This window comes from Mirounga angustirostris, unplaced genomic scaffold (assembly GCF_029215605.1).
Source record: "Mirounga angustirostris isolate CCGP_5_RB_7025 unplaced genomic scaffold, mMirAng1.0.hap1 SCAF_5, whole genome shotgun sequence".
Taxonomy (NCBI): Eukaryota; Metazoa; Chordata; class Mammalia; order Carnivora; family Phocidae; genus Mirounga; species Mirounga angustirostris.
This window is the reverse complement of record NW_026991713.1, coordinates 60,596,701-60,617,946: the sequence shown is the minus strand read 5'-3', so window position 1 is coordinate 60,617,946 and position 21,246 is coordinate 60,596,701. Positions and strand designations below refer to the sequence as shown.

The 21,246-nt window shown below is 40.9% G+C and overlaps 1 protein-coding gene across 8 annotated transcripts in view; it reads left to right on the top strand.

Moving 5' to 3' along the window:
- The window catches only part of EIF4B (eukaryotic translation initiation factor 4B), a 30,781-nt gene that overhangs the window by 7,353 nt on the left and 2,182 nt on the right, over positions 1–21,246 (top strand). Inside the window, exons 2-15 of one of the 8 annotated variants that reach the window (XM_045873380.3) lie at positions 487–624; positions 1,687–1,895; positions 5,084–5,200; positions 7,271–7,325; positions 7,825–7,959; positions 12,585–12,722; positions 12,826–12,999; positions 16,691–16,919; positions 17,807–17,919; positions 19,121–19,334; positions 19,884–19,939; positions 20,496–20,601; positions 20,884–20,956; positions 21,117–21,204. In XM_045873380.3, coding sequence (XP_045729336.1) covers positions 487–624; positions 1,687–1,895; positions 5,084–5,200; positions 7,271–7,325; positions 7,825–7,959; positions 12,585–12,722; positions 12,826–12,999; positions 16,691–16,919; positions 17,807–17,919; positions 19,121–19,334; positions 19,884–19,939; positions 20,496–20,601; positions 20,884–20,956; positions 21,117–21,200 — 1,841 coding nt within the window. In that variant the 3' untranslated portion in view covers positions 21,201–21,204. Of the gene's footprint in view, positions 1–486; positions 625–1,686; positions 1,896–5,083; positions 5,201–7,270; positions 7,326–7,824; positions 7,960–12,584; positions 12,723–12,825; positions 13,000–16,690; positions 16,920–17,806; positions 17,920–19,120; positions 19,335–19,883; positions 19,940–20,492; positions 20,602–20,883; positions 20,957–21,116; positions 21,205–21,246 lie in introns of all 8 variants that reach the window. The other 7 variants (XM_045873379.3, XM_045873384.3, XM_045873383.3 and 4 more) reach the window with 7 other exon arrangements.

Below are 21,246 nucleotides of genomic sequence, written 5' to 3'. Positions count from 1 at the left end.
TTAAGTTTTCTTTTCTGTAAATTGATAGTAACGATTCCTACCTCATGTGGTTATTTTACAAGTATCAAACAATCCTCATAAATGCCAAAAAGAGTATGTTATTAGGGGTAGGAGTTTTGTTTTAGTTCTTTGTATACCAGGAGCAATGGATATAGTCACCTGTCTTAAAAACAAGTAGTTACTAAATTAAAAAATTCCCAATGATACATGATTGAATATAGTAGAAAAAAAGTTGACCCCACCCCAGTCTTAATGTTGAAACTCTTTCTAGACCTTTTCCCATACATAAGCAGTTTATTTTGTCAGTTTTCATTGGGTTTTCTTGCTGTGCCAGTATATTGTACTTTGTCCCTATTTACATCTGTGTAGTATACCATCGTATCCTTTGGTGGCCTTTTATGTTGCTTTCTTTAACAGTAGTGCCCTGTACAACTCTCTAATACCCAAGGAATGATAAATAATCTTTCTTTTGCCTTTTTAAAACAGCAAAAAAGAAGAATAAGAAGGGGAAAACTATCTCCCTAACAGACTTCCTGGCTGAGGATGGAGGGACTGGGGGAGGAAGCACCTATGTCCCCAAACCAGTCAGCTGGGCTGATGAAACAGATGACCTGGAAGGAGATGGTAATTTTTTTTCCCCATCATGCTTGGAGTTTTCATTCTCTTTGAGGCCAAACCCATTCCATAGTAATGGTTCACACTTGTAATCTGAAAGGAACTTACTCATTTTATAGAACCCTAAGTCTTATATTTGTGTATTTCATAGAATTTTAGGTTTAGGTTGTAAGAGTTTATGATTAGGGACTGAAGGGGTGAATCAGGAGAGCTTAGTACTAATTCTGTCTCTTTTGTTAACAGACTTTTCTCAAGGTATTAATTTAATCCTCATTTTCATTTCAAAAGTTGAGGACTAGACTACTAAAATTCTATGATGTCCTGATGTTACAATGTAATCTATAAGCTGTTTATATTCAGAATCAAGAGAACAATTTGTTCCAGGAGCTATTTTTATGAAGTCATGGAAAAACAAAACTGGTCTGAGGAATGGGACAGAATTGAGTTGTGTTGATTTTGTTTCATTTTTAAGAGGAGAATAAACCATGAAGAAAACACTTTGTCCACCCAAAAAGTTAGGAATATGAGAGTTGTCAACAATGTTTAAATAGATTTGGACTGAGGGTTCGAGTCTTGCCTCTACTAGGATTATCATCTACTCTTCTGCCATGTTTGTGATCTTAGGCAAGTTATTGAATCTTCTGAAATCTGAGTTTCCGTTTCCGTAGAATGGGAACAACCTCACAGCGTTATTAAAAAGATAAGATGGGATATAATGAATATAAAATGCCTGGCTCATCATAACATTCAATAAACAGTTGATACTTTCTTTTTCTTTGATGCATAAGGAATAAGAGTTACTATACTGTTAAAAGCCTGGGCCTTTAAAGGCCTTAAAATACTTAGAAACCAAGAGACAGTGAATACTGAGTCTTTTTGCAGTGCTAACCTGATTCTGACATTTCAGAAGCACTGTCTCTTTGTAAAGTGCCCTTATTTAAGTGCCTTTTTAATCTGTTTCTTTCCTGACATAACTTATTTAATCCTTGGCACTTAGCATGAGTCCACTTATTCTACAACAGCAGTAAGGGAAGTTTGCTGTAATTCCTTCTGTTCGCTTTCCTATCCTAGTTTCAACCACTTGGCACAGTAATGATGACGACGTGTACAGGGCACCTCCAATTGACCGTTCTATCCTGCCCACTGCTCCACGGGCTGCTCGGGAACCCAATATTGACCGGAGCCGTCTTCCGAAATCGCCACCCTATACTGCTTTTCTAGGGAACCTGCCCTATGATGTGACAGAAGAATCCATTAAGGAATTCTTTAGAGGATTAAATGTAAGTGTAAAGGTTTAAGGCAATTAACTCAATATGGAGAGTAGCATATTGGTTGTGACTGACTATCCCTGAATTTGTAAGCTGGGAAAGATTCTCAGACTGTGTCTAGACTTGGAAGAAATGGGTATATAAAAGGGCCTAAATGCCACTGATGAAGTGGCATTTAGGCCCTTTGAGAATGTTCTCGTCCCACACCAATCAGGTGGTCTTTATTTTTATTTACTTAGTTATTTTTTAAGATTTTACCTATTTATTTGTCAGAGCACACAAGCAGGGCGAGCGGCAGGCAGAGGGAGAAACAGTCTCCCCAGTGAGCAGGGAGCCCGACTCGGGACTCCTCACTGGACCCTCGGATCACAACCCAAGCTGAAGGCAGACTTAACCAACTGAGCCACCCAGGTGTCCCACCAATCCGATAGTCTTAATGCTGTATTGATGCAGAAAGAATCTCTCAAAAACCTATACCTCTTCTCATTAAGAATCTTAAAAGTGATATTCCCGGGAGCACCTGCCTGGCTCAGTCAATGGAGCATGCGACTCTTGATCTCGGGGTCATGAATTTGAGCCCTACATTGGGCATATAGATTACTCAAAAAAAAAAAAACAACACCCAGTTAGGTTGTAAGGCAGAAAGTTTCTCTGAACTCAGTCTGTTAATGACACTCAGGCTTATATCAAAATCACTTTTTAATTTTATATCTGAATACCTTTAACTGGAAGATGTATAATTTATATTAACAAGAGTGTGCTAAAATTTATTAAAGGTTCTGTGAGCCTGGTGCCACATATAGTGGAATTCAGTGTTTATAGGCATGCTTAAAAAGCTTAAGGGAGGGGCACCTGGGTGGCTCAGTCGTTAAGCAAGCCTGCTTCTCCCTCTGCCTGCTGCTCCCCCTACTTGTGCTTGCTGTCTGTCAAATAAATAAAACCTTTAAAAAAAAATAAAAATATTTAGGACGCTGGCTGGTTCAGTAGGGCATGCGACTCTTGATCTCAGGATTGTAAGTTCGATCCCCACATTGGGGGGTAGAGATTATTTAAAAAATAAAATCTTTTTCTTTTTCCTTTTTTTTCTTTTTTAAGATTTTATTTATTTATTTGACAGAGAGCGAGAGAGGGAACACAAGCAGGGGGAGTGGGAGAGGGAGAAGCAGGCTTCCCGCTGAGCAGGGAGCCCGATGTGGGTCTCAATCCCAGAACCCTGGGATCATGACCTGAGCCGAAGGCAGACGCTTAACGACTGAGCCACCCAGGCGCCCCCAAAAATAAAATCTTTAAAGAAAGAAAGAAAGATACTAGGACTTTTTTTTTTTTTTAAGATTTTATTTATTTATTTGAGAGAGAGAGAGAGCATGAGGGGGGGAGGGTCAGAGGGAGAAGCAGACTCCCCGCTGAGCAAGGAGCCCGACGCGGGACTCAATCCCGGGACTCCAGGATCATGACCTGAGCCGAAGGCAGTCGCTTAAACAACTGAGCCACCCAGGCGCCCAAAAGATACTAGGACTTAAAAAAATCAGAATGAGTCACAGTTTCCAGTTCTGTTGGGTTTTTCTTCAGAATCTTTGCTAATGTGAACACATTAAAAAGTACCTTTCCTTGGGGCGCCCAGCTGGCTCAGTCAGTAGAGTATGCGACTCTTGATCTCAGGGTGATGAGTTTGAGCACCACATTGGGGGTAGAGTTCACCTTTTTTTTTCCCCCCTCTCTTTAAAAAAGTGTGTTTCCTTTAAAGATCTGCTGTCTCCTTCACTCTTACTTTTGTTTTTTGACTTCCTTCCTAGATCCTGTTCTCTGCACTGGGCCACCAACTTCTATGGGTGGCTTTTCTGGTGTTGTTAAAATCTTTAGGAAAAAAAAAAGTCACATACTCTACGACTGAGCAAGCCAGGCACCCCACGATGTGATTATTTTTTGAAAGCCACCTATAAATCTCCTCTCTGTACAAATATGTAGTACAACTAGAAGGCTGACCTGTTTTTGATTTCACTTTCTTGGCCTCTTCTGTAGAGTGTTGAATAACCTCGGGCCCATTCAGGCTTTTCACTGTTAATGCTCTAGATTTGGTCTGGAACTACTTCTCCCTTTCATATTTTCTTCTTTTTCCTTCTATATTCAAGAGGTGAGTTAAACTAGAATTTAAAAGAGGCTATAAGAAAATCTATATCTCAGGAGCCAGAGTTAAAGTATCAAATCAGTGCTGCAGAAGAATATAACTTGAATACATACAAAATACTGAAGAAATGAAGTAAAAGGGTAAGAAAACATATGGAAGCCATCAAAAAGGTGGCCAGAAAATAGTTAAAAGTATATGGAAATGGTCCTAAAATTGGAAGTGAAGCGTATATACCCTGTTATAAATAATAAATACAGTTTAGTGCCAGGGAAAGTTTTTTATGAAACTTGAAAGGAAGGAATCCTGCAAACCTACAATTAGAGAACACAAGGTAATCTCAAAACCAGATTAATGTAAATTTATTCTGTACTTTAAGAGTACAAAATTCAGCAGTTCGCCATCTTAGAATTCAACAGAGGAGGTCAATGTGACGGGTTTACAATCCAGTGTTTGTATTGTTAATATATGAAAATAGTAACATTTCTCAGGTAGGGTCCCAGAAAGTACACTGCCTAGAAAACTGGCAAAAACTGAATTGAATTTCTGAAATAGAACTGGAAATATGTATTAAAACCAACTACAATATAGGCATAAAGAGATGACTAAACAGTTGATCTTTACTGAAAAACAACTAAAAACTAGACTTGTAGAATGAGGCAGAAGTCAGGGATGCAAGAACTACCCTGAACTCATGTGGGGTTTTTTTTGTTTTTTGGGGTTTTTTAAGGGTTAAATTCATATTGTTCAAACTGGAAAGGATTAATAGCATACAGTGAAGTCTCTCTTCTATCCCTTTGCACCAGTTTTCCTTCTGGAGACAACCAGGTTCTTGTGGTTTGTTTTTTTTGTTTGTTTTAAGTAGGCTCTAGGCCCAGCATGGAGCCCATTGCGGGGCTTGAACTCACGACCCTGAGATAAGAGTCAGATGCTTTACCAGCTGAGCCACCCAGACACCCCAGATCTTGTGTATTCTTCAGAGAAATTCACTGCATATGCACTGGTTGGGGAGGGGAGGCGGGGAAAGACAAATGAACAAGAACACTCAATAGGGAAATATGTTTCTTTACTCCTTCAGATCAGTGCAGTGCGTTTACCACGTGAACCCAGCAATCCAGAGAGGTTGAAAGGTTTTGGTTATGCTGAGTTTGAGGACCTGGATTCTTTGCTCAGTGCCCTGAGCCTCAACGAAGAGGTAAAGAAAAGAAAAGAAGGTGGGGACTTTGAGGGGTGGGAGCTAACCAGTCTTATGTTTATCAATATATTTTTGGTTGGGTCAGTAGCTATTTCAAAGATTGTCATATCTACAAAGAAAAGTACAATGTAACACTTAACATTCAACATCTAGCAAGTCGCATTTTGCTTGAGCAAATTCAACAGGCTCCAATAACTCAGGGAGGTACTTAGGTGGAAAATAATGGAAGAAAGCCACCACACCAAGACTTTAATAGAAGCTCTCCTTCATACTCTCATGGCTTTGCTTTTTAAAATAATCTGACCAGATCAAAGCAAATAGGAAAATGATGTTAATCAGTTTAATGTTAAAGGTATTATCTGGTTTTCAGGGAAGTTAGTGGTGTTTCTGATCATTTTAAGAGAGTTTGGAAATGTTTTTCAGTTGGAAGTCATTTGTAATACATGTTCGTAGGAATCTCTTACAGGAAAATGACAATAAACATTCAGTGCTTCTGCTTTTTAATGTTGCCCATAGATGTTCTGTCCAGACACACTAGAGATTTAGTAGGGAGAGGAGATTGAGCTGTTAATACATGAGGGGGATATGAGTATTAAATCTAACTATAATTAGTTATTTGAGTGATTTGTGCCATGCAGTGATCCTTAAGCTAGCCCAAGCAGGATATTTGAAGCATTTAGCTACCTGTTAGTAATGGAAGTTTCTAGTATAGGACCTGCTTTTGCTTTTTTTGTTGTTTTTTTTTTTAACCTCTAGTGACTAAAACAAATTCTATCTGGGAAGGAAAGGGGCTCTTTTTTTCTCTTTTTAATTCCAGAACCCCTTTACTGTTTCTTGAGAAGGCAATTTCCAGTGCCATTTGTGCCATAATTCTATGGTCCAAATCTGCCATTTGACACAACTGAAATCAATATACCTCTTAAAATACTCCTCCTTTCTCATAATTGAGTGCCACCATGATACTCTGAAGTAAATGTCAAAAATTAAATATATGAAAAGCTTAAAGTTGTTCCAAAGGTTTTTTCCTCAGATCATTTTTAAAAAGGTTTTATTAACCTGACTAATTTTTAACTTCTCAGTTTGGATAAAGGAAAGAATACCATACAGTTTTATTATCTGAAGTTTGCTGAATTATCTATTATGTAAAATGCTGTCATGGTCCAGACTTAGGAGTTACTTTGTTTCTAGAGATTTCATCATAGTGGTTTTTTGGGTTTTTTTGTTTTTTTAAGGATTTTATTTATTTGACAGAGAGAGACACAGCAAGAGAGGGAACACAAGCAAGGGGAGTGGGAGAGGGAGAAACAGGCTTCCTGCTGAGCAGGGAGCCCGATGCGGGACTCGATCCCAGGACCCTGGGATCATGACCTGAGCCCGAAGGCAGACGCTTAACAACTGGGCCACCCAGGCGCCCTCATCATAGTGGATTTTGATGTAATTCTGGATGTTTTCAACTAAAATTCACTGTTATCCTTCTTCAGCTGTAGATTCTACTGTGCAATGAGGAAAAATCAGCAGTAGAATTAATTGGGTTCAAAGTGTAAATAATAATGTGGGAAAGGGAAGTCAGAGGGTGTCCTGGAGGAACTGATTTATCCAAAGGTAATTTTGAGTGAAAGAACTTGAGATAATAGAGACAATGCTTGCTGTACCTTTGCTGTGCATAGTAGGGGCTCTGCAAATGTCTGAATGAATAATTGCTCTGGACCCAAATATGCCTTTTATTTAGCTAGTTGCCTGGGAATTATTTTCAATTTATTACACTTGATAAATTGCCTTTGATAGTTAAAAGGCTTATTTTGTGAAATAAAGCTTTATAAAACGGTAAGATAATTGATGTGCTGTTGATATAAACCCAACTTAAATTTGTCAATTCTAAGGGGTTATTTCAGTTTTCAAGTCTTTATAAAGGATTCTTTAGCCAACAAATTGGAGTGTTGGCTAGATTACAGTGTTTTTCCTTTATCTTCCTTCCCCCAGTGCTTCTGCTATGCCCAGACGTTCAAGGTCACTCATGGGATTTGTGCATAATGGGGCAAAAGGTTGGTTAATGTGGTCCTATGCTCTCAGTCTCTAGGTAACAGGAGAATTCGAGTGGACGTTGCTGATCAAGCACAGGATAAAGGTAAGAAAGCTGATAGAAATCTTCCTGTTTTGTTTTGGTCCTGGGATGACAAAGCAGAGGCACCCTTTCCCAGAAAATTTTAATAGAGATAGGGAGCAGTAGGCCTGCCTGAAACTTTAGCACTACTTCTCAACTAAGGATGATTTTGCCCCACTGGGGATGTTTGTCAATGTGTGGAGATATCTCGAGTTGTCAGAACTGGGGAGTGCTGCTGACCCCTACTGGGTAGAATCCTGTGGTTGATCATAGGATGTGCATAGGACAGCTCCCCACAGCAAAGAATTATCCACCCCAAAACATTAATAGTATTGAATTGGAGAAAACCTGATTGATCTAGATGAACATTAAATATGTAATAATAGATGAGGTGTCTCGAACAGCATAAGAAGGGCTTCATTCATTTATCCAGTATATCAGGGGAGGGGTCGGGGTGCGTGAGAAATAGCGGGCAGAAGTTTTTATGCACTAACTTGTGGTTTTTAAATTTATATATCTATAGACAGGGATGATCGTTCTTTTGGCCGAGATAGAAATCGGGATTCTGACAAAACAGATACAGACTGGAGGGCCCGTCCTGCCACAGACAGCTTCGATGACTACCCACCGAGGAGAGGTGATGATAGCTTTGGAGACAGTAAGTTCATTTTTATCAAGTGAGTTTCTACTGTGTTCTGGGGACTGTTTTGTAATAGGATGATCACATTAGCAGAAAGGGAGCAGTAGACACAAAAAAATTTTATAATATCCGAAAGAATTGATAGATAGAGAAGAATTTGATGAATTTATAATTAAAAAACAAAAAAAAACAAAAAACCTTGCCAGACAAAGAGTAGATGGGAGATTTCTCTCTCTCTTAAGAAACAGATGTTTAGGGGCACCTGGGTGGCTCAGTCAGTTAGCCATCAACTCTTGGTTTCAGCTCAGGTCATGATCTCAGGGTCATGAGATCCAGCCTTTTGCCAGGCTTTGCACTGGGCATGGAGCCTGTTTCAGATTGTCTCTCCCTCCCTTTGTGCCCCCCCCCCAAAATAATAAAATAGAAACACTTGTTGATAAAGAAAGCCAATGGATCTTATAAAGTAAGGAACTAACAAAAGTTCAGGAGGATTGCTGGGTTAAGAGCATTATACAAAAATTGGTTGCATTGCTAGCAGCCAACAGTCAAAATGGAATTTTTTTTAACATACCTTTTAAAATAATAGAAAATTCATTCACTTCAAAAATAAAAATGTCTACCATGTGCCAGATACGTTCTGAGCTTGGGATATAGCAGTGAACAAAACAGACAAAAATTGTATCCTCATTGAACTTTCTTTATACTGGGGGAGAGAAATAGTGCTCAAATAAATCAACTATAATTTAGAGAAAGGAGAAGGGAAATAGAGAATGTCATGGGGTAAGAGTTGGGGTGAATCAACAACTTTTACATACACCACCTAAATCCAACAAAAGATAGGCAAAACTTTTATGGGGAGAATCAGGCAGCTTTATTGAAATCTATGAAGAAAGAACACTAATTCAGAAAAGAAAAGACAAAATAGTGATTTTTCCATATAATAAAATACAACATACACATAATGATCTGGGTGAAATTCAAAATCTATAATGTTTAAGGGAAGAGGCAAAATTGTGTAAAAATTTGAAACTTATACAGTGTTTAATATGTAGTTACAAAAATGTATATATGGTGATCTAACCACCTTTATGAGCTTGGGTGACGGTAGAGGGAGCCCTTTAGCTCCATTTGTAAACCTACTACTTTTAAATTTAAAAACTGAAGTAAACATGGCAAACTGTTGGCGTCCCCTAAAACCTAATAAGTGCAGATACAGAAGTCTGTTATAATTGCTTCTTTTTTTTTTTTTTTAAAGATTTTTATTTATTTGACAGAGAGCGAGATAGCGAGAGAGGGAACACAAGCAAGGGGAGTGGGAGAGGGAGAAGCAGGCTTCCCGCCGAGCAGGGAGCCCGATGTGGGGTTCAATCCCAGAACCCTGGGATCATGACCTGAGCTGAAGGCAGACGCTTAACGACTGAGCCACCCAGGCGCCCCTGTTATAATTGCTTCTGTACTTTCCTGTGTGTTTGTAATATTTTGTAAGTAAAAAGAAATAGAACAACCTCAATTCATAAGCGTTTTAATTTTGTGAGACACCTTGTGAGTTCTCTACCAAATAAAATTGAGGAAGCAACAAGAGATTGAATTCCTGTTTTTGTAAAGAATCCTCCCTAACCTAATAAGATGTCAGAGAAGGGAGAAGGAATCAAGTTTATATCTGACTTTTCAATCAAGACTTTGTGACCAGGCAAAGCCTTGGGAAGAACTACCCGAGAGACCTACCTTTCATGTCAACATTTATACAAGAGGTTCCGTTGTTGACAGAAAGAAATGGCTCTTGAAAGAAAAAGCAGTCAGACCAAAGGTCCTGTTTTGAATCAAGGGACATGACTATTTTCTCACTTGACCTTGAACTTAGGGTGGTGCATGGGTGGCTCAGTTGGTTGGGAGTCTGCCTTCCGCTCAGGTCATGATCCCAGGGTTCTGGGATGGAGCCCCATGTGGGGCTCCCTGCTCAGCATGGAGCCTGCTTCTCCCTCTCCCCCCTCTGTCGCTCTCCCTGCTTGTGCTCTCTCACTCTCTCTGTCAAATAAAATCTTTAAAAAAAAAAAAAAAAAGGGAAAGACAGAAACCTTGAACAAGTTTGTAAGACTAGGTGATGTCCCCAAGGTCAGCTCTGCCAAGTCTTTAGAGACTCAGGCATTAGGCCCATAAAAGACTTAGGGGAGGGGGGGGTAGTTATACTAAATGTTACTGTAAAATCTCAGCAAACATTTCTGTGTTTCCTGGCCATCTGTTTTGGTGAGGGCAAGCTTATTATTATTTTATTATTATCTAAGTAAAATTAAGTTATATAGTTCATCTGTCTCTCTAGAAATCAGATATATATTTCAAAATAAATACAAGGCTGATATTTGGTTTTTGAATTCTGTTTTAGATTCTCTCCTGTGTATAATTGTTTTACCAACATTAACCTGTCCTTTAACTTACAAATTTAAGCTAACAGAATGTAGACAAAATGATACTGTTTCCAAAATAAAATCATTGTTTAAAAGGAAGTAGTCATAAAAATAAAGTCCTTGTTTGCTCTGCGTACATAAATTAATAAACTCAAAATGTTAAGTTTTTTTGTTTTAATTGCTTGATTCATGTTTGGAAATTGAGGTTTTTCGTGTAAAAATTGGGATTCCCAACTTTCTCAGAAAATTGGAAGATCTAGCAAGTTAGCCAAAGCTAAGTAGCCCCCACCTCCTTTTATAAATGCCTTACACCATGTCGCTTCCCACCTGAGCTCTACATTCTTTTATACAAATTTCTGGCATTTCAACACCTGTGATACTGATATTCACATGTGTGTAAAATACAGTTTTCAAGTGTCATGAACACATACAATCAATACATTCCTTGTTCCGTTTTTAATGATTGTTTTGTATGGATGCCCCCTGATTTATTTAATCCATAGCTTGTGCACTCAGCAGTTTTAGTATTATAAACAACATTGCAAGGGCGCCTGGGTGGCTCAGTCAGTTAAGCATCTGCCTTTGGCTTAGGTCATGATCTCATGGTCCTGGGATCAAGCCCCACATCGGGCTCCCTGCTCAGCAGGAAGTCTGCTTCTCCTTCTCCCGCTGCCCTCCACTCATTCTCTCTCTCTCTCTCTCTCTCTCTCAAATTTAAAACAAAATAAACAACATTGCAGTGAGCCTCCTTGTACATGTGTCTTTATAATATGTCCAGTTATTTTTTTTTTTTTTTAAGATTTTATTTATTTATTTGACAGAGAGAGACAGCGAGAGGGAACACAAGCAGGGGGAGTGGGAGAGGGAGAAGCAGGCTTCCCGCCGAGCAGGGAGCCCGATGCGGGGCTCGATCCCAGAACCCTGGGATCATGACCTGAGCCGAAGGCAGACGCTTAATGACTGAGCCACCCAGGCGCCCCTGTCCAGTTATTTTCTCAGGTTAAATTCCTAGAAATTGAATTGTTGTCCCGGAGAGTATATGTGATTTTAAAGTTCTCAGTGTATAGTTCTGAAACAACTTTCAGAGTGGTTGTGCTATTTTAGACTCAGCAGCAGCAAAGGAATTGACTTATTCCCCTAAACTCTGCCAACACCAGAGGTATCTTATTTTAATCTTTGCCATTTTGGTGGTGGGAAATGTCCTATTAATTATAGTTTCTGTTCCTTAAATGATAGCCAGTTAATCCACTGTCCTATGTCATACATATTTTTCTCATTTGGTTTGCCTCTCAGATTTGAGGTTTGTGTGTTTTCTCATGCTAAACTTTTTTTTTTTTTAAGATTTTATTTATTTGACAGAGACAGCGAGAGAGGGAACACAAGCAGGGGAGTGGGAGAGGGAGAAGCAGGCTCCCCGTGGAGCAGGGAGCCCAGTGTGGGGCTTGATCCCAGGACCCTGAGATCATGACCTGAGCCAAAGGCAGCCGCTTAACTGACTGAGCCATCCAGGCACCCCCCATGCTAAAGTTTTTAAGTAGTCTTTGGTTCTTTAGAACCAATCAAAAATACAGATTCCAATTATATTCTAGTGTATTTAAGTCTTTAATGCTGGAAATTCATTATGAGATATATAGAGATTTTTCTCTTTTAACTGCTAAATTACTAGCTTGGCAACATTTATTTAATCATCAGAGAAAATATTTTGAATCAAACTAGTACCAAGGAAACTTAATTCAGTTCACATTTTTCCACTTTGGATTTAAAGTGTTTTGGGTTTGTTGTTTGGTTTGGGGGGTTTTTTTGTTTGTTTTTTTATTTATGTATCCAGAGAGAGCACAAGCAGGGGAAGCGGCAGGCAGAGGGGGAAGCAAGCTCCCCGCTGAGCAAGAAGCCTGATGCTGGACTCCATCCCAGGAGCCTGGGATTATGAACTGAGCCGAAAACAGACGCTTAACCTACTGAGCCACCCAGGCACTCCATAAAGTGATTTACTTTTATAAAAACATAGTAGTTCCGCAGGGAGTCTGCTTCTCCCTCTGACCCTCCCCCCTCTCATGTGCTCTGTCTCATTCTCTCTCTCTCAAATAAATAAATTTTTAAAAAAAATAAATAAATAAAATAAAAACATAGCAGTGACTGTAAACTCATGAAACCAAATTGACTTCATGAGCTATCAAGCTTCTTTCTATTAATGGTGTCAAAGAAAAGGGAATGACATTACTTGGTCTGTTTTCTCTCTAGAGTATCGAGATCGTTATGATTCAGACCGATACCGTGATGGGTATCGGGACGGGTATCGTGATGGCCCACGCCGAGATATGGATCGATACGGGGGCCGGGATCGCTATGATGACCGAGGCAGCAGGGACTACGACAGAGGTTATTACAAAACACAACTAAGTGAAATTGCTTTCTTTCAAGAACCCCTTTCTTGCCTTTCTTCCCTCCGATGTGATGATCATAATTTGGGCTATGTTCACAGGCTACGATTCCAGGATAGGCAGTGGCAGAAGAGCATTTGGCAGTGGGTACCGTAGGGATGATGACTACAGAGGAGGTGGGGACCGCTATGAAGACAGATACGACAGACGAGACGATCGGTCATGGAGCTCCAGAGATGATTACTCTCGGGATGACTATAGGCGTGATGATAGAGGTAATCATTTTCTTTTGCTTACTAATAAAGCAGCCCACTGGAGAAACCGATTAGAAAATTATCAGTTATGTAAGTGGGTTTTGAAACAGGATAGAATATACGTTGTAAAAGGTGTGGCAGAGCACAGAGGAAAGAGCATGGGACGAGGGTGACCTAATGGAAATAGAGCAAAGTCTAGTTCTAAGTTGCCTTAGCATAGAGATTTTTCAGTTAAAATTGGTTGAATATACAAACGAGAAAAGGAAAACATTTGCCACGCAGTCTCCTAGCCAGTGATTGGCACGGTGGGGTTAAATATCAAGTGTTGGTGATTTCAGTGCCATTACACCACAGTCATTGATACGTTAACTAATGAAATGTCAGCATACCTCTTCTAAAATTAGGCCCCTCATGTCATAACATTTATATAAAACCTATTGTGTTGCAAATCTCTCCTCAAAAAGTGTCAATAAATGGCCAATATTTGTGTTCTGACTTCATTAATATCATCCAAAAAGTAAGGTATCTGACCCAGAGTTTTTCTCTTCAATTATATATATATATATTTTAAAGATTTTATTTATTTATTTGACAGACAGCAAGAGGAGAGGGAACACAAGTAGGGGGAGTGGGAGAGGGAGAAGCGGGCTTCCCGCTGAGCGGGGAGCATGATGCGGGGCTCGATCCCGGTACCCCGGGATCATGACCTGAGCGGAAGGCAGATGCTTAACAACTGAGCCACCCAGGCGCCCCTCTCTTCAATTATTTTTAGCAGCTTGCCTAGCCTTTTATTTTTTTTTTAAAGAGTTTTATTTATCAGAGAGAGAATGAGAGAGAGAACACGAGAGGAGAGAAGGTCAGAGGCAGAAGCAGACTCCCTGCTGAGCAGGGAGCCCAATGCGGGACTCGATCCTGGGACTCCAGGATCATGACCTGAGCCGAAGGCAGTCGCTTAACCAACTGAGCCACCCAGGCGCCCTTGCCTAGCCTTTTAACATCCCGATGTTAGCCCTGTGTGCCAAGTGCTTTTTTTTTTTTTTTAACTTTCATTGCTGTTAGCAGTTTCCTCTATTCCCATGCATGCAACCTAGAAATACTAACACTTATTGAGCATTTACTCTGTACCAGCAGTGAGTTGAGCGCTCTCGTGGATATTATACAGTCTTCTTTTTTTTTTTTTTAAGATTTTATTTATTGTGGGGGGACAGAGGGAAAAGCAGGCTCCCCACTGAGCAGGGAGCCCAATTTGGGGCTCCATCCCAGCACCCTGGGATCATGACCTGAGCCAAAGGCAGACACTTAACCGACTGAGCCACCCAGGCGCCCCACAGGTATTATACAGTCTTAAGAATTCTATCTGGTGGGGCACCTGGGTGGCTCAGTCTTTATGCGTCTGCCTTTCGCTCAGGTCATGATCCCGGGGTCCTGGGATCGAGCCCCGCATCAGGCTCCCTGCTCAGCGGGAAGCCTGCTTCTCCCTCTCCCACTCGCCCTGCTTGTGTTCCCTCTCTTGCTGTCTCTCTCTGTCAAATAAATAAATAAAATCTTTAAAAGGAAGAAAAAAAAGAATTCTATCTGGTATAGATAATGTTTTTCATTTCCACTTTACTAGAGAGTATAGTGGAGGCTTAGGTGTGGGCTTTGGGTCTCCTTGATTCATGACCTTTTCCTCTCTCAAGCTATTCTTCCCTCCCTCAGTAACTGCATACCTCATCTTTTTTTCCAGTGACCTTGCCCTGTGGTCCCTCTAAGATCTGCCCCCTTATCTCCAGAGTCACTGCCACTGGTTTTGTTCAGACTTCATTGCTTATACCCACATTACTAATAAATTTCCCTGCCTCATTCTATCTTCACACTAGCCCAAATTGTCTTTCTGGAACAAGAGCTAATTAGATTATTCTGCCTACAGTTTACCTCGTTAGTGCTATGTACCATTAGGTTCTTGCTCAGTTTTCTAGACTTTCAGGAGTTCCACTTTGAAGCCTTCACAGGCTTCCCCAAACACAGTCCCAGTCTAAGAACTTCCATGTGTATAAATCTGTTTTGTAGAGCTTAGCATACTGTGTTCTTTTTTTATTCTGATCTTCCCATTGAATTGGGCTCCTTGCAGGCAGGAACTAAAAACTAGCCAACTGTCATATTCCTGGCCTTAGCACAGTATTTGAAATATAGGTGCTCATCATTTGTTGAGTAGCTAAAATAAATGGAAATTATCAAAGAAAGAAGAAAAGGACATTATGTACTGTAGTGGGAGGAACGTAGAGTTGGTTTGTTAATACAGATGTCATCCTTTGGTCCTCCAAGTATTAGGTGTATGGCTTAAATGAGTTACTCTTTCTGACCCCCAGTTTTACCCTATAAAAGGGAAGTTAATGGGCCCTTCATAAAATTATACATATTAAAACTGAACCTCGGGAGGGCGGGGGCCGTTCCTGGCTGGCTCAGTTGATGGACCATGAGACTTGATCTCAGGGTTGTGGGTTCGAGCCCCTCATTGGATATAGAGATGACTTAAAAATAAAATTTTTTTTTTTTTTAAAAACTGTATCTCGGAAGTTTATATAAATTGCCAGCTTAAAATCCTTATAGAAAATTTAAATCTTGGGGCGCCTGGGTGGTTCAGTCGTAAACCATGTGCCTTCGGCTCAGGTCATGATCCCGGGTCTTGGGATCGAGCCCCTTGTCAGGCTCCCTGCTCGGTGGGGAGCCTGCTTCTCCTCCTCCCTTTATTACTCCCCTTGCTCGTGCTGTCTCTCTCTCTCTCTCTCTCTCTCTCTCTGGTCTCTGTGTCTCTCTCTGTCAAGTCAATAAATAAAATCTTTAAAATACATATATTTTTTAAAAAGGAAAGTTTAAATTTTGCTGAATTATCCCCTCTTTGCAGATACATACGTACATATGTTCTGTACTAAAAGTATAAAGACCTCCTTGGGAATGATAAGCCCCAAATTTGAGCGTAGTGGTTATGAGAGGACAGAACACAGCTAGGCATGTCATCAGGGGAAAGATACTCAGGAGCCTTTAGTGTGGATTTTAGAGTGTTTTATTACTTAAGCCAGGTGGGTGGTTGGGACCACATAGGTTTTATCTTGTTTATCTTTTGAATGTTGGAAATATTTAGGATAAACACTAATTTTGAGAAATATAATTCCCTTGAAACACTAAGGTTTATCTTGAAATATTCTGACAGCTTCGATCCAAGAAGGAATCACATTCCTTTAGTATTTACATCATCTGTTCAGTGCTGTATGCTTTGCTCCATGAATCACTATCAGATTTAGATTCTACACAGAGACAAGAGTATAGGAACTAGAGTCTTTCCCATCATTATTGTCACAAGCTCTTCTTAGCCTCCTGAAGTAGTCCATCTTTTAGACCACACTTTTTACCAAGATACTTTCATCCAGTAGTTTATCGTAATTGGACATTTCTTGCCGGTAATAGTAGTTGTGATGATTCACCATGTAAGTGTTTACCTTTCTCAGTCTTCCCTTCAGTGTGGCACTGCCTCATGGATATGGTAGTGGAAAGATTGATTGTCCTTGGTTATTTAAGCCATCTTCTAATGTTCTCCCTTCTCAGCTGGATTGGCCAGGTCACTACTCTGAATCCCACATGGCATTTTCTTAGCGCTCTGTCTGGGCATCTGGCTTTCAGCCATCAGCTTCTGGTGATTTTGAAAAACTGTTACTTAGAGTTTTATTTAACTTAGGTCCCCCGCAAAGACCCAAACTGAATCTAAAGCCTCGGAGTACTCCTAAGGAAGATGATTCCTCTGCTAGCACCTCCCAGTCCAGTCGAGCGGCCTCTATCTTTGGAGGGGCAAAGCCTGTTGACACAGCTGCTAGAGAGCGAGAAGTAGAAGAGCGGCTGCAGAAGGAGCAGGAGAAGCTGCAGCGCCAGCTGGATGAGCCAAAACTAGAACGCCGGCCCCGGGAGAGGTGAGGTTCTTTTGGATGGTAGGTTTCCCGTCTGGTAGTGCAGTGCCCCCTGTTGGGCGGGGGCGGTACAGCCCCGGGGCACCCTTGGGAAACTCCTGTAGAGGTTACTAGTTGTCACTTACCAGCATTTACTGTACACGGCCTAGGGCCACTAGGGGTGCTGTAATCTATGGGATAGTCCCACCTGATGAAGAATTAGTTGCCTGACCCTTAACGATTTTTAAAAGAGCTTAACCAGCCTTAACCTCTGACAAATATAAATTGGTAGTGATTTAATACAGGAGTGGGCAAAATACAGCCTGTTCCTTTTTTTACGAATAACGTTTATCTGACCCATTAAGAAAAAATTGGCCAAACCTGGCTTTAGTATATGGAGTAAAACCCCACCATGGTGAGCTGAGTGGGTGTGCCTCTTTCCAAGTTACTGGGGATAGAGTAGAGAGAAAATATTTTCACTTATATTAAACATCGACTGTAAATTATTTTCCATCTATTTTTACTTGCGTGTATGTTAAAGGAGTCATTACTGAAGCGTTTATTATTAAAAGGTGGAATTGGATCTAATACGGTAGAAACCTCCTGGAATAACATTCTGAAAAATCGTCTAGTTTTTAGTGGCTTGTAGAGTTGCGTTACCAGTAAGGAAGGGCTGTAGGTTATATAGGAGACTGTTCTTGGTGCTTGAAGTGTTGAGAGCCAAAGTGTCTTAATGTCTGCAACTTTCAAGTGGTTTGAGAGAGACAAGATGTGCACACCCACCCACAAATAACAGTGAGTGTGATAGAATATTAATAAGTGATAGTTTTTGAGGGGTCAGCATGGGTCCAAAGTGGCCTTCATTGAGCTGGACGTAAGTTTTCTTTTTTTTTTTTAATCTCTTTGTATAGACACCCCAGCTGGCGAAGTGAAGAGACTCAGGAACGGGAACGGTCCAGGACAGGAAGTGAGTCATCACAGACTGGAACCTCAGCCACATCTGGCAGAAGTAAGTCAGACCAGGGTGGGTATCGTGTTATTGCCCCTTTCCCTAAACTAGCCATAACCAAATTATGCAGAGACTTCGGGGTGTTAAATTGAGTCATGGAAGCTTTATTTGGATTAGCATAGATTGATCAGAATGTTACATCTCCTGGTCTGAAAAATCTGACAAATGGGCACCAGAAGAGACTTAGGTGATCTGTTTAATAATCTTCCACTAATGAGTATACTTGATGGTTAGGTTTCTCCCTTCCTTTTATGTCTTGACATTCCAGAGTTTTCCTTTGTTTAGAGCAGTCACAGTCACACAGCTCTCTTCGCCAGCCTTTTTGGATGTCATGTATGACCAGAGCAATGTCTCAAGCGATGATCTTCTGCTCTTGATCCTTTCTTCCTTCCTTGAATTTATCAATTGGTCACAAGCATGTTTAGTGTTTTGGAAACTGAGTGATTAAATCATAACACCTCCCTTACTGCGAACCAGTGTTTTTTAAATTTTTTCCTCCCAAATTGATTTGTACTTGAGCATTTCAAAGCATAGCTCTGGGCTGAAATGATTGTTGTAGAAGTTTTCTGGAAATTACTCATACTAGAGTAGCCTTTTAGTAACAGGATGGTAATGCCTCTGTTTGTAGCCAGGTGGGAGTATGATGGTTGGTTGATTATATATCTCCTGAGGAGGCTGCACTGAAAACATACAATCTGACAAAATAACTTTTAGTTTTGAGGAGACGTTTGTTGCCCTTAAAAATAAAATGTATGTTCTGTTTTTTGTAAATGTATATCACAGTGTGTGTGTTTTGAGCCTCCAAATTGAAGTTTGATCAGTGGTACCTGGGGTTTAAGGTTCATCAAAGGTCCTCTTCGCACACAGTACATATTGTCCCAAGTATAGACATTTTAACACTGTACTGAAAATGTAGTAAGGCTGTGATCCTAAAATAAAGAGCACTCGTTCCTAGGAAAGGTCGGGTGGCTATCCTTGGAGAGCCATTATTTTTCTTGAATCAATAAAAAATGTCACTTTTCTCAGAGTGATATTTGGTAACCACTGGTTTAGGGATAGTTTCATCTATTGGGAGCCAGATAGAGGTCTGTATTTAGGAATAATGATGAAAAGAGGTCAACTTGGGTGGACCATTTTCTATTCTCTTGAGATCCTGAATAGATGGTTGTATAATAGCTTTTTCTGATAATGTAACTTTCCTACTCTGACTTCACAGATGCACGAAGGAGAGAGAGTGAAAAGTCTCTAGAAAACGAAGCACCCAATAAGGAGGAAGACTGTCACTCTCCAACTTCTAAGCCTCCCAAATCTGAGCAGCCTCTGAAGGTAATGCCAGCCCCTCCACCAAAGGAGAATGCTTGGGTGAAGCGAAGTTCTAACCCTCCTGCTCGATCTCAGAGCTCAGACACAGAGCAGCAGTCCCCTACAAGGTGAGTCACCTTGGAAGCAGAACAGTTCCTTAGCTGTAGACTCTTAAACATTGTGATGTCATGATGGAGAGTGCCCTAGATGTTGGCCTTACATAGCATATTTTAAGTTATGCTATCTTTGCTCTCAGTTCAAATTCAGTGGTGTGCTGGAAGTGGCTCATTTAAGCCAGTTAGTTTTCTAGAGTTTTGATAACTGGTTGGCATCACTTTAGCTACTCAAAATCTGCAAATTGGTAATCAGAACCTGCTGCTGCCACATTTGGCAGTATGGCTTTGGGGGTCCATTTACTTTCCTAAGTCTTAGGATCCTCATTTGTAAAATAGAGAATAATATTCACCTTGCATGATCATGATGATCCTACAGGACATGGTACTTGGTGAGTGTTCAGATAATTGCTTTCATTGTTGTCTTTCCTATATTTTAATGTTCTACATGTTAAGTATGTATTTTTGGTTCTCTGTAAAGTTTACTATTTGGAGAACGATTATACGTTTCTCATCTGTTCCTTCCCTAAGACTGATGAATATAATTACATGTTTTCCTTCTAGTGGTGGGGGGAAAGTAGTTCCAGCTCAGCCACCTGAGGAAGGACCACCGAGGAGAGGTAAGACCAACAGGAAGTCAGTATTTCATATAGCTAGAGGCCTCAGTAAAAAACCTGTAGAGGACTCATGAAATACAGAACTCCAGTGTAATTTGCACCTGTTTTTGTGTTAAGGATTCTTAGATTACCTGCCTTTTCTTGCCAGTAGAGGGCAGGAGTAGTCTCTTTGGAGAAAGCGTGGAGCCCTGCCCTTTCCTGGTAGAACATTTCTTTAAAAGGGGAAAAAAAGAATAGGAAGGAAATTAACATGCTCAGTCCAGATTAGAAATGTCACCATCTGTAAGGCCAAGGTCACTACACGGCGTCACAGTCCTTCATTTCTAGTTTGCTCTTCATGATGACATAACCCTACCGTGGAACTTTTTAGTGGGTCTTATTTGGGGGCAGGGGGAACGTGGGAAGAAGGGTTGGGAAAGGAAGTCTGGGTTAGGGTGAGGCTGAATTGCCCTCGGTACCCAGGGGCACACTTTTCTGCAGCCGAAGGGAAACAACTTGGGGGAAGGAGAGTGGTTACTCTACCTGCTTTTCATTTATTTTTGCATCTCCACTCAAGCAGATGAAAACAAAGTAGATGGGGTGAGTGTCCCAAAAGGCCAAAGTGGGAACTCCGGCCGTGGTCCAGGAGATGGAGGGAACAAAGACCACTGGAAAGAGTCCGATAGGTATGTATATGCTCGTTCGTCATTTGTAACCTTTCATCTGATGCTAGGTATATGCATCTTTGTAGTTAAGAAGTTCTCAGTCCTCCAAGCCTTGCCAGATCTCCTACTGTAAACAAAGGAAAGTGAACCAATGTGGACAGTTTCAGTTCTTCTGAGAATCTAGAAAAAAAAAGTCCAGGTAGCAAGGACTGCTGACTGGAGGTACCTATGCGGTGCTTCCCATTGCTTGTGGGGGTTGGGACAGTCCTCTCAAAGATGGGGTTTACACTTACACCTCTGCAGGAAAGATGGCAAAAAGGATCAAGACTCCCGATCTGCACCTGAGCCAAAGAAACCTGAAGAAAATCCAGCTTCCGTAAGTGTTGGGTGCTTGCTCATGTTTGCCCTTGAACTCCTTTACGTTTGGGGCTACAAGCAGAGTGGTGGGGAGTTAGGCGCTGCTGCTTGTTCAAGATAGCAAACACAGCGGAGTGTCCCCGTTGGCTCCCTTTCACACCTCTCATCCCCTCTCCAAGATGAAAGATGGTGGAGGAACTTCAGTAAGAGCACATGGGCCTCTGAGCCACTCACCCCAGCTACTCTCCAGTGGAAAATGCTGAGCGAGTGAGTGGGTGTGGCCTGGGCTGTCCCCTCCATTTTGCCCAA